This window comes from Salvelinus fontinalis, chromosome 20 (assembly GCF_029448725.1).
Source record: "Salvelinus fontinalis isolate EN_2023a chromosome 20, ASM2944872v1, whole genome shotgun sequence".
Lineage (NCBI taxonomy): Eukaryota > Metazoa > Chordata > Actinopteri > Salmoniformes > Salmonidae > Salvelinus > Salvelinus fontinalis.
Window position 1 is genome coordinate 12970346 of NC_074684.1, and position 15582 is coordinate 12985927.

At 43.2% G+C, this 15582-nt stretch overlaps 1 protein-coding gene across 1 annotated transcript; it reads left to right on the forward strand.

The window, feature by feature from the left end:
- The first annotated feature begins 295 nt into the window (after positions 1-295).
- On the forward strand, positions 296-13566 carry tmem251 (transmembrane protein 251). The gene is made up of 2 exons (XM_055872449.1): positions 296-479; positions 12322-13566. The coding sequence occupies exon 2, from the start codon at positions 12337-12339 to the stop codon at positions 12787-12789; it is 453 nt and encodes a 150-aa protein (XP_055728424.1). The 5' UTR covers positions 296-479; positions 12322-12336; the 3' UTR covers positions 12790-13566.
- The last annotated feature ends 2016 nt before the right edge of the window (positions 13567-15582 follow it).

A 15582-nucleotide genomic window follows, 5' to 3' on the forward strand; every position in this document is an offset into this window, starting at 1 on the left:
GGCGGAGCGTTATACATTTCTCCATTCATTTCCTTTTGGTATATATGCCGCGTTCACAACCACTGGAATCTCGGATTCCCCGACTTCCAAGCCTTCAAGATAACTCGACAAAAAACGGAATCTCGGATTCCCCGACTTCCAAGCCTTCAAGATAACTCGACAAAAAACAAGTTCCGACAAGGGAAGTTCGTTGTGAAAGGTCACCCAACTCAGAATATCAAGTTGGAAACACGGGCATCTTTCTAGACTTTCCGACCTGAAGTCAGAACTTCGAGATTTCCGAGTGCCCAGTTGTTATGAACGCGGCATTATCTCATTTTCTAATATCTCTGGTCAGTCATATGACAAGGAAGAAAGGCAATCGGTGTTGTTGTTGGTTTATTAAATGGCCTGGGGTTATGAAATAATATGAACATGGATTTAAAATGAAATCACAGCAAGTTGCCTCGTCAACGAAACTGTTTGTCATGTAAAGAAAGGTGAGCTTCATGGCTAGCTAATGTTACACACTTTCCATCTGTCAAATCATGTGGTCTACCATTTTTAGCTAACTAGGCTTACGTTAACTTGACTGCCTAGCTAGTTAGCCAGAATCCGACTAGATGTTAATTACATTCTCTCTCTAGTCGTAACGCGGCGCGAGATATAATGTACCTCAATCCAGGGATGGGAGATGACATTGTACTCCTAATTATCCGAACTAACAAATCTAGAAGATTCAAATAGAGCAAGTTTTTCGTCAGCATTCTAGGCTAGTTTATGCTATAGCAGCCCATTGGATTACATGAAAATGCGACGTCTAGCGCTGGGGGTGAGTAGTTACCGGAAGGGTTGTCGAATCAAATCGGGCTGCTGTAGCATTAGCTAGCCTAGTATACTGACAAAAAACTAACAGTCATTAAAGTCTAGCAGTATTTTAATCTTCTCTATTTGTCAGTTGGGATAATTAGGAGTGCACTGCCATTGAGGTACATTTTCCGTGCCATATCTCACGCCGGATGCACATTGTCCTGATCGTGGCATTAGCAACGTTTCGACTAGACTAGAGAGATAATATAATGAACAGGGCCTAAAATTAACACCTGCCAAATGCGGGTAGATTTTAGCATTGATGGGTAAAATGTATATTTCATAAGCCACGTTGGCGGGTGGTCAGGGCTCTATAGTGCGAGCATTTAACTCGCATTTGGGGAAAAAAATAGTTTAGTGTGATCACATTTATAGTAAAATAACTGTTGCGTAAGCCGTTTTGAAAGTATTTCCGCCGTTTTTTTTTCATAGCTGTTACATTAATCGCACAAAGTCAAATAACTACGAATCCTATATGTGACTGACCAGCTCGATTCGATCTTACCTAGCAAAATGTGAAATTTTGTTTTTTACATTTGATAAAAGTAGAGACTCCCGAGCTAGAAAGTGGTATGAGGAACAATGGGAAAGTAATTCTGCTTTGAAAGTTGATTAACTTGTAACCTCACTTTTGAGAAAATGGCCCTTGAATGTTTTTGGTACACCTACTGGAGAGCTCTTTTTTGTCTACACCCACTCAGCATTGTTTACACCCTCTTTCCCACCTATCTTTTTAAGGATTCACATGTGAGGCCATGAAATAAACAACCAAAGATTTCAAGACTAAAGGCTGGTTTATACTACAGGTGTGTTTGTAAATTTAATCTGGAGTGCCAGGGTGTGCTCTGGGCGATCGTACACTCAGTGTTGTCAGATTGTCCGTTCGCAAATTCAGAGTGTTTCGCTCCCGGAGCGTTCAGTCTGGTGCTGTGGTGAGCTACCTGAAGAAGCGGCCCAGCCCATAACGTTAGCTAGCTGGCTTTATCCCAGTGTTTGTTTGTCAGTTAGTCCACCCGTCGGCATTGGATTGTCTGCACATTGCTGGCTAGATAGATAACGTTAGCTGGCTAAACAGAGTGGAAAAGCATCTGTCATATGAAGATTTGACAGCTAGCTAACTTGGCTCTTTATCCATGGCAAGCGCACACTTGATCCGCTGGCCGAAGAGTTGGGTTGATCCGAGCGTTCTGTTCTAACAGTAGCAGTCAAGCACCCAAGCTAACGTTGGCTAGCTTGCTAGCTACTTCCTGACACAAATGCGAGAACAGCTCACTCTGACCATTTTACTTACCCTAGCAGAGTTGGTTAAGCTGTTTTTATGTTATCCACAGTATTAGTGACTGCAACTGTGCTGCTGGCAACAATTTAATAGTTTTTTTGCAAACATTTACTGACACTGGCCATATTCAACGGCTGTTGAGCGTTCGTAAATTTGTCAGTTATTCTGCACTCTGGCACATTCAGACGAGAGGGCTCTGAAATCGGAGTAGATAGCCAGAGCAAATTTACCAGCTACGTCTATCGACAGTTGTCGCAGTGACATCATGAACATTCTATTGAAATGGTTACTTGCATAGTAGTGGAGTCTTTTGTTTAGACATGTAGCTAGCTAGTTAAACAATGAACCATAATCCCAACTCATAACATAGCTAGCTAAAATTAGGCTATAAACTAGCAATGCAAATGTCTCTGAGATACAAATAATATTACTATACAGATCATACACAATGTTAGCTTGGGACCCAGCCAGCTAACGTTAGCTTAACTTGAAATCAAAACAACTTTCTGATAAAATTAGAAACGTGTAATATCTGAAAATGTAGCTAGCTAGACTATCTTACCGTATATGTGGATGGACGTTTCTCCCTCTGTCACGGATGCCATGGTTGTCCTTAGTTTGAAGATGTAATCCCGGAGACAGGTGTTTTATACAACAGCCTTCTGTGTGTTCTCTTTTCAACTCTGTCGGCATATTTGAAATCAAACGGCAGATTTATTTCCTTCTCTTTAGCTGTCATACTCTAATAACACTGATTTCTAAACTCGGTCCTCCAGAAAGTGGTGAGCAACACCTAACCAGTTCTACTACGTGATATCTTGAAAAAAAAAGTTGTGTTAGAAAGGATTGCCAACCCATACTGACCAGCTCATGATCAGATCAAATACATTTTTATTTGTCAAATGCGCCGAATACAACAGTAAAATGCTTACTTACAAGCCCTTAATCAACAGTGCAGTTTAAGAAATGGAGTTATGAAAATATTTACTAAGTTAAACTAAAGGGAAAAAATATTAAATAAAAAGTAACACAATAAGAACGCGATATACAGCGGGTACCGGTACCGAGTCAATGTGCGGGGGTGCAGGTTAGTCGATTTGTAAATGTAGGAAGAGGCAAAGTGACTATGCATAGATAAAAAAACAGTGAGTATCAGCGGTGTAAAAACAAAGGGGGGGGGGGGGGGGGGGGGGGGGGGGTTAGATGCTTGGGGGTAGAAGCTGTTTGGAAGCCTTTTGGTCCCAGACTTAGCGCTCTGGTACCGCTTACCGTGCGGTAGCGGAGAGAACAGTCAATGACTTGAGTGACTGGAGTCTTTGACTATTTTTTGGGGCCTTCCTCTGACACCGCCTAGTATATAGGTCCTGGATGGCAGGAAGCTTGGCCCCAGTGTTGTACTGGACGGTATGCAATGCCCTCTGTAGTGACTTACGGTCAGATGTCGAGCAGTTGCCATACCAGGCAGTGATGCAACCGGTCAGGATGCTCTCGATGGTGCAGCTGTAGAACCTTTTGAGGATCTGGGGACCCATGCCAAATCTTTTCAGTCTCCTGAGGGGGAAAATGTGTTGTCGTGCCCTCTTCACGACTGTCTTGGTGTGTTTTGACCATGATAGTTTGTTGGGTATGTGGACACCAAGGAACTTGAAGCTCTCAACCCACTCCACTACAGCCCCGTCAATGTTATTGGGAGCCTGATTGGCCATCCTTTTCCTGTAGTCCACGAACAGCTCCTTTGTCTTGCTCACATTGAGGGAGAGGTTGTTGTCCTGGCACCACACTGCCAGGTCTCTGACCTCCTCCCTATAGGCTGCCCCATCTTTGTCGGTGATCAGGCCTACCACTGTTGTCGTCAGCAAACTTAATTATGGTGTTGGAGTCATGCTTGGCCACGCAGTCGTGGGTGAACAAGGAGTACAGGAGGAGACTAAGCACGCACCCCTGCAACAACACATCAGTGTGGCATATTTTTTAAATTCTATTTTACCTTTATTTAAGGAGGCAAGTCAGTTAAAAACAAATTCTTATTTTCAATGACTGCCTAGGAACAGTGGGTTAACCTTTCTGGCGCAGGCGTTCCTCTAGCGACCCACCTCGACAACATCCGGTGAAATTGCAGAGCGCCAAATTCAAAATACAGAAATAGTCATAATAAACACAAGTGTTATACATCGGCCTAAAGATGAACGTCTTGTTAATCCAGTCACTTTGTCAGATTTCAAAAAGGCTTTATGGCGAAAGCATACCATGCGATTATCTGAGTACAGCGCCCCGCTTACAAAAGCATACAAACATTTTACAACCAAGTAAAGGAATTACAAAAGTCAGCAATAGCGATAAAATTAATCACTTACCCTTGGAGATCTTCATATGGTTGCAGTCACAAGAGTCCCAGCTACACAATACATTTTCGTTTTGTTTAATAAAGTCCCTCTTTATATCCCCAAAATGTAGTTTTGTAGGCGCATTTTGTTCAGTAATCCACTGGCTCAAAGGCGGTCAAAACATGCAGACGAATACATCCTAATAGTACCAGTAAAGTTCGTTGAAACATGTCAAACGATGTTTATAATTTATCCTCAGGTTGTCTATTGTCTAAATAATCGATAATATTTAAACCGTACAATAGCGTCTTCAATAGAAAGGAAAAACAATGAATGGAGCGCACTCAATCACGCGCTCAAACCAGCTCTGAATTCTTCCTCAGTCCACAGACAGAAAGGTCTCATTCTTCATTTTTCAGAAAACAAGCCTGAAACAATGTCTAAAGACTGTTGACATCTAGTGGAAGCCATAGGAACTGCAATCTGGGTCCTAACCCATTAGATACTCTATAGGCATTCAATTGAAAATACCCACATCAAAACAAATCCCACTTCCTGGATGGATTTTCCTCAGGTTTTGCCTGCCATATCAGTTCTGTTATACTCAGACATTATTTTATCAGTTTTGGAAACTTTAGAGTTTTCTATCCAAATCTACCAATTATATTCATATCCTAGCTTCTGGGCCTGAGTAACAAGCAGTTTACTTTGGGCACGCATGGGCATCCAGATGTCAAAATACTGCCCCCAAGCCATAAGAAGTTACTGCCTTGTTCAGGGGCAGAACGACAGATTTTTACCTTGTCAGCTCGGGGATTCAATCTTGCAACCTTCGATTACTAGTCTAACGCTCTAACCACTAGGCTACCTGCCGCCCCGGTGTGTTGTTGCCTACCCTTACCACCTGGGGGCGGCCCTTCAGGAAGTCCAGGATCTAGTTGCAGAGGTTGGTGTTTAGTCCCAGGGTCCATAGCTTAGTGATGAGCTTTGTGGGCACTATGGTGTTGAACGCTGAGCTGTAGTCAATGAACAGCATTCTCACATAACTGTTCCTTTTGTCCAGGTGGGCAAGAGCAGTGTTGATTGAGATTGCATCATCTGTGGATCTGTTGGGGCGGTATACGAATTGGAGTGGGTCTAGGGTTTCCGGGATGATGGTGTTGATGTGAGCCATGACCAGCCTTTCAAAGCACTTCATGGCTACCGACGTGAGTGCTACGGGGTGGTAATCATTTAGGAAGATTACCTTTGCTTTCTTGGGCGCAGGGACTATGGGGGTCTGCTTGAAACTTCTAGGTATTACAGACTCTGTCAGGGAGAGGATGAAAATGTTCACTAACACTTGTCAGTTGGTCCGCGCATGCTTTGATTACACGTCCTGGTAATCTGTCTGGCCTGTTTAAAGGTCTTGCTCACATAGGCTACGGAGAGCGTGATCACACAGTCGTCCGGAACAGCTTGTGCTCTCATGCATGCTTCAGTGTGCTTGCATCGAAACGAATGTAAAAGGCATTTAGCTCGTCTTGTAGACTCGCGTCACTGGGCAGCTCGTGGCTGGGTTTCCCTTTTGTAGTCTGTAATAGTATGCAAGCCCTGCCACATCCGATGAGCTTCAGAGCCAGTGTAGTAGGATTCAATATTAGTCCTGTATTGACACTTTGCCTGTTTGATGGTTCATCTGAGGGCATAGTGGGATTTTTTATAAGCGTCCGGATTAGTGTCCCGCTCCTTGAAAGCGTGTATCTCGGTGCTGACGTTGCCTGTAATCTATTGCTTCTGGTTGGGATATGTACGTACAGTCACTGTGGGGACAACGTCATTGATGCACTTATTGATGAAGCCGGTGACTGAGAGGGTATTTTCTATTTATTTAACTAGTCAAGTCAGTTAACAAATTCTTATTGACAATGACGGCCTACACCGGCCAAACCTGGACGACGCTGGGCCAATTGTGCGCCGCTGAGTGCATGTTAGATTTTTACATCTACCCGCAACAGTGGCTTGTGGACCAAAAACTTGATTTTAATAACTGGGAACTGGGAAATATCTGACTTAAGTGCCATGCATTCAGGTGGTAAGGGGATTATTGTGTGTGGATTTCTTCTGTCTGGCCGCAATCAGGCTACCGAAAGTGCATACATTGGGCGATGTCATCAGAGAACGTGTGTTTTGGGAGTGTGTGTTCATTAAACGTTGGAGAAAAAACTTTCCTAGTGTGTGAGGAACACGGTTGCTGGCTTCATAAATGCTAGCGAGCTACCTTTAGAATCATACATTTTTTGTTTTGCTAGAGTTATGCTAACCTGTTCCTTTAGCTTTGTTAGTTAGCTTGCTGGCTAGTTGTAGGTTAGCTGGCTAGTTGATTACAATAGTTTGCTACTGCCATCGAGTTGTTGTTGTGCTATCACGAGGTACCCCCAAGCATCCACGGGGTTCTCCCCATTTGAGCTCCTGTATGGCCGTCGGCCCCGCGGGCTGCTGGACCTAGCCAAACGAGGTATGGGAAGAACAGCCGAAACCCCCCCCACCAGCGTAGTAGAACATGTGGAGGAGATGAGGGAGAGGATGATGGCGATTTGGCCAGTGGTGAGAGAGCACATGGCCCAGGCGCAACGTGCCCAGGAGCGTGTCTACAACCGGGGGGCTCAACCACGAGAGTTCCAACCAGGTGAGAAGGTCTTGGTGCTGATCCCTACAACAGAGAGTAAATTCCTGGCTACGTGGCATGGGCCCTACGACATCGTTGAGCGGGTAGGTGACGTCAACTATAAGGTCAGCCAACCGGGGCGGACAAAATCCCCTCCAGCTTTACCATGTGAATTTACTGACAAAATGGCACGCACGTGAGGTGCTGTGCGTAACGTGGACCCGGCCACAGCATGCCCCGCCCTCGGTCGAAGTTGCAATGGGGGAAGACCTCAGCCCGACCCAACGGGAAGAGAGTTGGTCCAGCAGAATACTGCCGTGTTCTCCGAGGTGCCGGGGCGCACGGATCTCGTGGAACATCACATCCACACCCGTCCGGGAGAAAAAGTGCGTAAACGGCCATACTGAATACCAGAAGCCCGGAGGGTGGCGTTCCAGCGGGAAGTGGGGAGACTAAAGAGGCCTTTCTACTGACTCTGAAAAACACCAAAAGAATGATGTGGCCAGGGCAATACATTGCAATGTCCGTACTGTGAGACACCAAAATTGTGGCAAAATTGCTTAAGGACAACAAAGTCAAGGTATTGGAGTGGCCATCACAAAGCCCTGACCTCAAGCCTATAGAAAATGTGTGGGCAGAACTGAAAAAGCATGTGTGAGCAAGGAGGCCTACAAACCTGACTCAGTTACACCAACTCTTTCAGGAGGAATGGGCCAAAATTCACCCAACTTATTGTGGGAAGCTTGTGGAAGCCTACCAGAAACGTTTGATCCAAGTTAAACAGTTTAAAGGCAATACACTCAATTAGTATTTGGTAGCATGTAAACTTCCGACCCACTGGGAATGTGATGAAAGGAAATAAGCTTAAATAAATCATTCTCTACTATTATTCTGACATTTCACATTCCTAAAATAAAGTGGTGATCCCAACTGGCCTAAAACAGGGAATTTTTACTGGGATTAATTGTCAGGAATTGTGAAAAACTGAGTTTAAATATATTTGGCTAAGGTGTATGTAAACTTCCGACTTCAACTGTATCTCCGTATATAATAACTTTATACATCAAACTCCACTAATGAGACATGTTATCCTCATATAATCTAAAGTCATGTTGTCCTCGTTAACATGTCTCATTGTAAGAGGATAACATGTATCTAACGAGACGACATGTTGTCCTCTGAGATTTCTGAGACATGTTATCCTCTACCTGTAGATCCAACAGCGGTGTTGGACAGACCCCTATATAACATTGCCAATCAGCTCACACGGAAGTGGTTGTGACATTCATTCACCTCTTTCACACGTAAGCTAGTCCCCTGACAGCTCTCATTCACTCAATACTTAACAGTTCAATTTCAAACCTCTAATTATCCAAATTCCTAATGGTAAATAATTTCAATCGTTTGTTATCCAAATTTCAATCGGTTTTTGTTAAGCTGAAAGAAATGTGGTTATTGTTCCATATCTCACAATCACATAACTTTCACATCCACATTCACTTAGTACTATTTCCAAACACACTCGGAAGTCTCCTCATTACCCACGTGCATCGTCTACGATTCTCTGTCATTACTTGCTATGCACAATATGTATCGCCAACAGTGCTCTTGCCGTTACTTGCTATACATATAAATAACACATACTCAAAAATACCTTGCGTTCTTTTTTTTCTAGCTGCAGACCACATCAAAATGTATTCTAAATGCCTATAGGCAGCTGTCAGCGGGGCGTTGCCCTCGCTCTAGTCTTCTCTTAAAACTAGTGAATGGTCTTCTCTCTATAAGACTATGGGTACCTTTTTTATGCGTTACTCGCCTTGATTTTCTTCCTTTTTTAATCTTTAAAAAAAAATGTATACAGATTGATTTCAATTGACTTACTGAAATCAGTTTCCTTCCCTCAATTGTTCGCGGATGGTGTGTCTCCTCCTGGACAGCTCACAGTAAGGGTCTGGTCTGTGCGGGTCTCGTCGTCTTTTTGGTCACATGGAAATTTCCCTCACGCTTCATAAAATGCGCCACCAGTTTTCCTCGCAGACCCCCACTGGAAAGCTCCGCAGGTAGATTAAATAATTCTATTCGTGATGCCAAATTGTCTTAGAAATTCTACACCAGGGACACCCGAAGTCAATCTTAAATTAATAATTCTTTATTCTCAGCGCTTTGGAGAGGTTCCAACCAACTCAATGCACCATGTACACATGTCGAACAGGAGCTCTAACGAGGCAGTCTTGTTAGTTCCCTTATATACTGGTTACATGCATGTTACAAAGGCATAGTTCCAGCATGTGTCTGGCACTGTCTCCTATCTTAACCTAAAGAACATATTCTGGGCGTTCTGCCAGATGGTCCTAAGGAGAAGGTCATGACGCACTCTCATATCTTTACCAGGGACAGGCAGGAATCAAGGATTGTTTACGACACCAAGGATAAGATTTACATTTTCAAGACTGTTTCTTCATTTAATTACATTCCCTTCACACCACGCTCAAAGTTACTTAGGTCACTCGTTTTGCCCATTCTAACCTTCAAATGAACTGTAACTGGATGTCTTTCTGTCTGCTTTATATAGTAAGCCATGGCCACGGAACTCACTGTCTGTAAGAGCGATCCAGTTTCATGAATGGGGTGGTGTATGTATAAAACTGTGTGTGTGTACACAGAGTGTACAAAACATTAGGGTGCCTTCCTAAATTGAGTTGCACACCCTTTTGCAATCAAAACATCCTCAATACGTCAGTGCATGGACTCTACAAGGTGTCAAGCGTTCCATAGGGATGCTGGCTCATGTTGACTCCAATGCTTTTCACAGTTTTGTCAAGTTGGCTGCATGTCCTTTGGGTGGTGGACCATTCTTGATACACGCAAGAAACTGTTAATCTTGAAAAACCCGACAGCATTACAGTTCTTGACATACTGAAACTGGTGTGCCTGGCACCTACTACCATACCCCCGTTCAAAGGCACTTTAAATATTTTCTCTTGGCCATTCACCCTCTGAATGGCACACATACACAATCCATGTCTGTTTTCTCAAGGTTTAAAAATCCTTCTTTAACGTGTCTCCTCCCCTTCGTCTACACTGATTTGAAGTGGATTTTTACAAGTGAGCTCAATAAGGGATCATAACTTTCACCTGGTCAGTCTGTATGTCATAGAAAGTGCTGGTGTTCCTAATGTTTTGTACACTGTGTGTGAACGTATGTACAGTACCAGTCAAAAGTTTGGACACCTACACATTCAAGGGTTTTATTTTATTTTTAAATTTGGATCACTACTGGCTGTAAGCGAACGAGTGATGCGCGTTTGGAGCTGTACTGGCTGTATCCAAGGCTCAGCCAATCGTTCACATAACAGAACGCAGCATACGACTGAAGAGAGAAGAGACAACCAACTTGCTCGTTACCGCATCAGCACGCGCTCTAGAAAGACAGCGGAGAGTGGAAAGGCAGTTTGCAGGTACAGCAGCGCGTCCCCTGAACGGTAACGTTGGGTGAGAAGCCTAACCACGGAGACGGGTGAGAAGGTGATGTGTGGGTGTGGTCACACGCGTTCTATTATAAAGACTGTCATGGCTAACTGCAATTTTAGTGTATTGTTTTTTTCTTAAGACTTGTCATTTGTAGGAAAGTCTAGGCAACAAACTTTGGGTTGCTTTCTTACATTTTTTTTTGCTGTGAGTTAGGTTCACATTAACCACTTTATTTTACACACAGAGACTGATCATGTGGATCATATTCTTTGTTGTTTGTTGCCTAGACTTTACTACAAATGACAAGTCTTCAGAAAAAAATTGTTCAAACCTGCATTTCCCCCTAGCAAGGATTTTTTTTGCACATTTCAGTGTAACAAAAAGTGTCACCTTTTTGGGTCCTTACCAGTTTGCATCGCTGCAAAAACTTATGCAAGTTAGGGAGCCAAATGAACGTCTCTCTTACAAATGCAATACGGTAGGCTACTGATGAGTCAATCACTTTTACGTCACTGTCTGGCAAGTCCTGATGGATTTCATATCGAAAATACAAACAAGATCTTTAGTTTACTTGTCCCGATGCGATGCCATGGGCCTATAACTACGTTGTATGATTTATGAAGGATATGAGATGGACTTTATTCAGTCAGTTCAACACCATTTATAAAGTAGTCAAGCTTACTGTTCATCAATCAATTTACAGTAATACTATGCTCCAACCCTTCATGGCTGCATATGAAACACGCAAAATAAAATAAATTAATGTGCCAGAAAACAGTAGGCTAAGTGGATTTTGACTCATCGTTACCACATTATATGGGACGGTCAAATTGACTGACATAGATGATGAAGGAGCATCATGCTCTCTCCCTCCGTGTTCAGATTGACTGGCTACAAGCACAGTGTACACAACACACACACACACAGGTACTGGGAGGCGGGACAGACAGCAGACTGTCAAACCTGCCATCGCTCACTTTGTGACTGACAGGCGCCTGTCCTATCAATAGATCGCTAGAAGATGCATATCGTTCATTCTAGCGGGAGAGGGCTCGGCTGACTTTTTTTAATGACTTTGTATTGTAAAAAATGTGCTTAGTTAATTTAAGTGGAAAAAGTACCCAGCTGAAAATGTGTTTGTAACCGGCTGTGTAGGCGACAGCTTGCGCAAGTGGAAAACGCTGCCAAATGTAACATATCATACTAATTTGAGTATCCCTGATTTACATCTACTCTGAGACCAGGCTGGCCTAGGTGGTTCTCCTGGGGTGCATTCAGTTTGATTTTAATGTTTACTACGTTGCATAATGGTGTACTGAATGTCACATTTCCCCAAAACATTGAACATTCTTCATCAAGGATGTAATCATTATTAGACTAATTCAGGTAGGTCCCTCCCCGTTTTGTTCCGTTTTAAGAAATGTTTTGCAACAGAATCGGAGTATTGAATACGCCCCAGACTTTGAGGTACATTTACTGTTTGGTGGGTGTGGCTTGAAGCAATGCGTGACATATTTAAAAGGCAGCGGACATGCTGACAGCGTTCCCCAACCCACAACCCCACCCATTTTTGAACTGGTCGTTCAGAACAGCACTGTTTTTGTTTAATTGACTGTTACAGTAAAACATATCATACTGAATGTAGCCCAAATGTTTTTTTACCCAGGGGTGGCCAACTGGGTAAGAAAATGGGTATACATAATGCAAGCTATTGAGTAGTACTACGAAACTAAGGCCCTTTTGTGTTCCAGGGAGGAGTATGGAGAATGATGAACTTCCGTCAGCGGATGGGATGGATCGGCGTGGGGCTGTACCTTCTGGCTAGCGTGGCTGTCGTCTACTATGTCTTTGAGATCGACCAAACATACAACCGTCTCACCCTGGAGCACGTGGAGCGGGTGGCTCAGGAGCAGCGACCTCTGGCAGGGGACAACACGCCTCCCGCCGCATCCTCTGGGCCCCCATCCTCAGCTTCACTGCCCACCTGGACCCAGAGTCTCAAAACTCGCCTGCTCCTCTTGCCCTTCTGGGTGTGGGTCACCATCTTCCTCGTGCCCTACCTTCAGGTGTTCCTCTTCCTCTACTCGTGCACGCGCGCTGACCCCAAGACGGTGGGCTACTGCATCCTGCCCGTATGCCTGGCGGTACTCTGCAACCGCCACCAGACCTTTGCCAAGGCGTCCAATCAGATCAGCCGGCTGCAGCTGATTGACACCTAAAGTGTCCAACCGATTGAGACGGTGGATAATATCAGAGGCGGGGTGAGCAGCCTTAGTGTATGCTGCACACAAACTAGGCGGCGGCCTACTACTCTCCCACCTGAACTACAGGATGCTTAACACTCAACTAGTGCACTGTGTGAAGTGTTAAGCCTACCAGTCTTCACTAGGCAATTCACTTGGGGGTTTGGTGGTGGTTTTGTTGATGTGTATGTGTGCTGTTCTTGAGATGAACAATGATACGTGTATCACAACCCTTTGTATTTGTGATTTCTTACATTCAACAAAGGCTGGACCAAAGGGTGCCAAGTGCTCCAGGGTCTCACCACAGTACCCGACTATGATAGACACCAATCATTGAGGGTTTATCCGTTCACTGCAAGGTCCCATTTTTTTAGGCAAATAATTCTGTGAGGAAAGGTTGAGAGCCATATTGGTTCAATCATCATCCCAAAACTATTACTGACTCGAAGTAAGGTGAAATATGACGTGTCAACTAATTTGTACAGACAGTTTTAGGAATGTGATGCCATTTAAAAAAACTGTCTTAGTGGACCAGTAGTGATTCTTAGAGAAGTACTGCAGTGTTGTTTTGTTATTGGTCTGAATGTATTTTGTAGTGTTATTTACTGCTGTGTTGGCTCAGTAATTTCCTTCTACATAACATGCTTTTTTTGTCATTCTATTACTTGCAAGTGTTTCGGAGATTCGTCCATCTATCCAGTATTTGTATAAGATAAATATCTTGTGCCTTTTAGGCCCCCCACCCCCCCCCCCCCCCACCCCCACCCCCCCCCCACCCTCCAAGTAAAGTCAAAGAAAGTCCACACAAAGCACACGGACCATGCTTTTGAAAAATACCGATCTTCTACTACAGCCATTGTTTGATGTCCTTGTGTGCCATAAAGTGACAAAAACATAACATGAAATTGTCAAAATGTTATTGCCTTTTTTATATGGATCCCTGGTCCCTTCTTTGTAAGACATTTATGTGGAAATGTATGTTCAATAATGATCAATGAGTTGTGGAATCCTTCACATATGTAAGTTACGAGGAAAATGTTCACTGCCAACAAAGATAATTTCCTATCTTGAAATGAGCAATGGGACACATTTGGCTAACCTATATGATCTTAAATCTGTCTTGGATGTCTGTGCCACATTAATTTATGGCAGGTAGTGTCCTTAAGCAATTCTGCAAAATACTAATTTGAACCTTGTTTTGAAATCATCTTTGGCTACTCTGTGTTGATGGGAGGTCAACCGCCATATTTTTAAACATTTCCAATTGATTCAAGATGGAACTGTTTTGATTTAATGTTCCATCTACATTAGCGCAGTAATGAATGTACAAAAGGTTTATTTGACCTTCCTCCCAACACAGGGAAGTGGCATGTGCTGCGTCGAGTGACCTGACCGAAAGGGAATTGGGCTGGGTTGTGTTCATTAAGGCACACACAAAGCGTATCAAAATGTTTTCTAACAGAAAATACAAATTTGTCCAGGTAATCCTTCCATGCTTATCAGTTCTGTTTGTTTCCTAATGAACACAACCCTGATTTTTGTCCTTGACTATACAGCATGTGTCACTCATTGTAGAGGCCCAAGTGTATGCGGGTTTGTGCTCTTCCCTTGTCCATTATTAGTAAGGAACCCCCCTCACCTGGTTGTCTAGGGCTTAATTGAAAGCAAAAACCAACAGACTAGGCCCTCTAATGAGTTTGACACCCCTGCTATAAAGCAGGGTTCCCCAAACTTTGTTCTGGGGTGCCTGTTTTGGTTTTTGCCCATGTACTACACAGCTGATTCAAATAATCAAAGCTTGATGAGTTGGTTAATAGAATCAGCTGTGTAGTGCTAGGGCAAAAATGTGCACTGGGGTGGGGCTGCTATAAAGGATCATCTACTTGGGTTTTGGACTGGGTGTTTTTAGTGGCTCACATTACATTTTAACTGAACTATTATCTTTCACTCCACCCCGTTTCACCTTCATCTATTTTTACTATGTTGCACCCATTAACAACTTGGGTCCTCAGAAGTTGCAGTGTCTACAAAGGGTCACGTTCAGAAGGCATCAGATGGAGTTACTACCTGAACTCATAGGAATGCTCATTTTGATCAATTTTCTCCTACCGAAAGTACTATTGGTTTTAACAAGATACAACTGACTACAGTTACTGAAACCTCAAGCTATTCTCAGGATAGCCAATGTGGTGACGTTGTATCTACCCAATAACCTGATTTGATCAATAAGTGTCAAGGTCAAATCATACTTTGCAGAAGCTTCCATACTCGACCAGAGTTGTCCACCCTTGATTCAACCTACACAAGTCCTATATGATAGTTTGGACATACAGCACTAGCCTGTAGAAACACTACCTGTCATGTTTTTTCTGTTTTTTTTTTAAAAGTTGTATTAGAAGAAAAAAATATGGGCTTGCTTGGTCTGTCTAAAAGAATGAGTGGTTATTCACGTTGGTGCTTCTGATTTTTATTGCCTTTCAAATCTAAACGCACTGTGATTAAAATAAGGTCTGGATTGTAAGAAAATTAAACGTATTATGGGAAAATGTCTGCAGACCATTCATGTGATTTCTCAAAACAAGCAAATGCTGGGGGGACAGTGCAATTCTATTATCCATTAACAAAATTTCTATGAAATACATTCCACTTAAATGATTGACATTTATACAAATGTTCAAAACAAACATTTCAATTGTAACAAGAGAAAGATATGGATCATAACTGCAATGATTGCCAAGGCAGGAGCAATACCATACATGAGTGGGAGTG

Excerpts from the sequence above, each read along its gene's own strand:
- tmem251 (XM_055872449.1), top strand. The coding sequence starts at position 12,337 with ATGATGAACTTCCGTCAGCGGATGGGATGGATCGGCGTGGGGCTGTAC.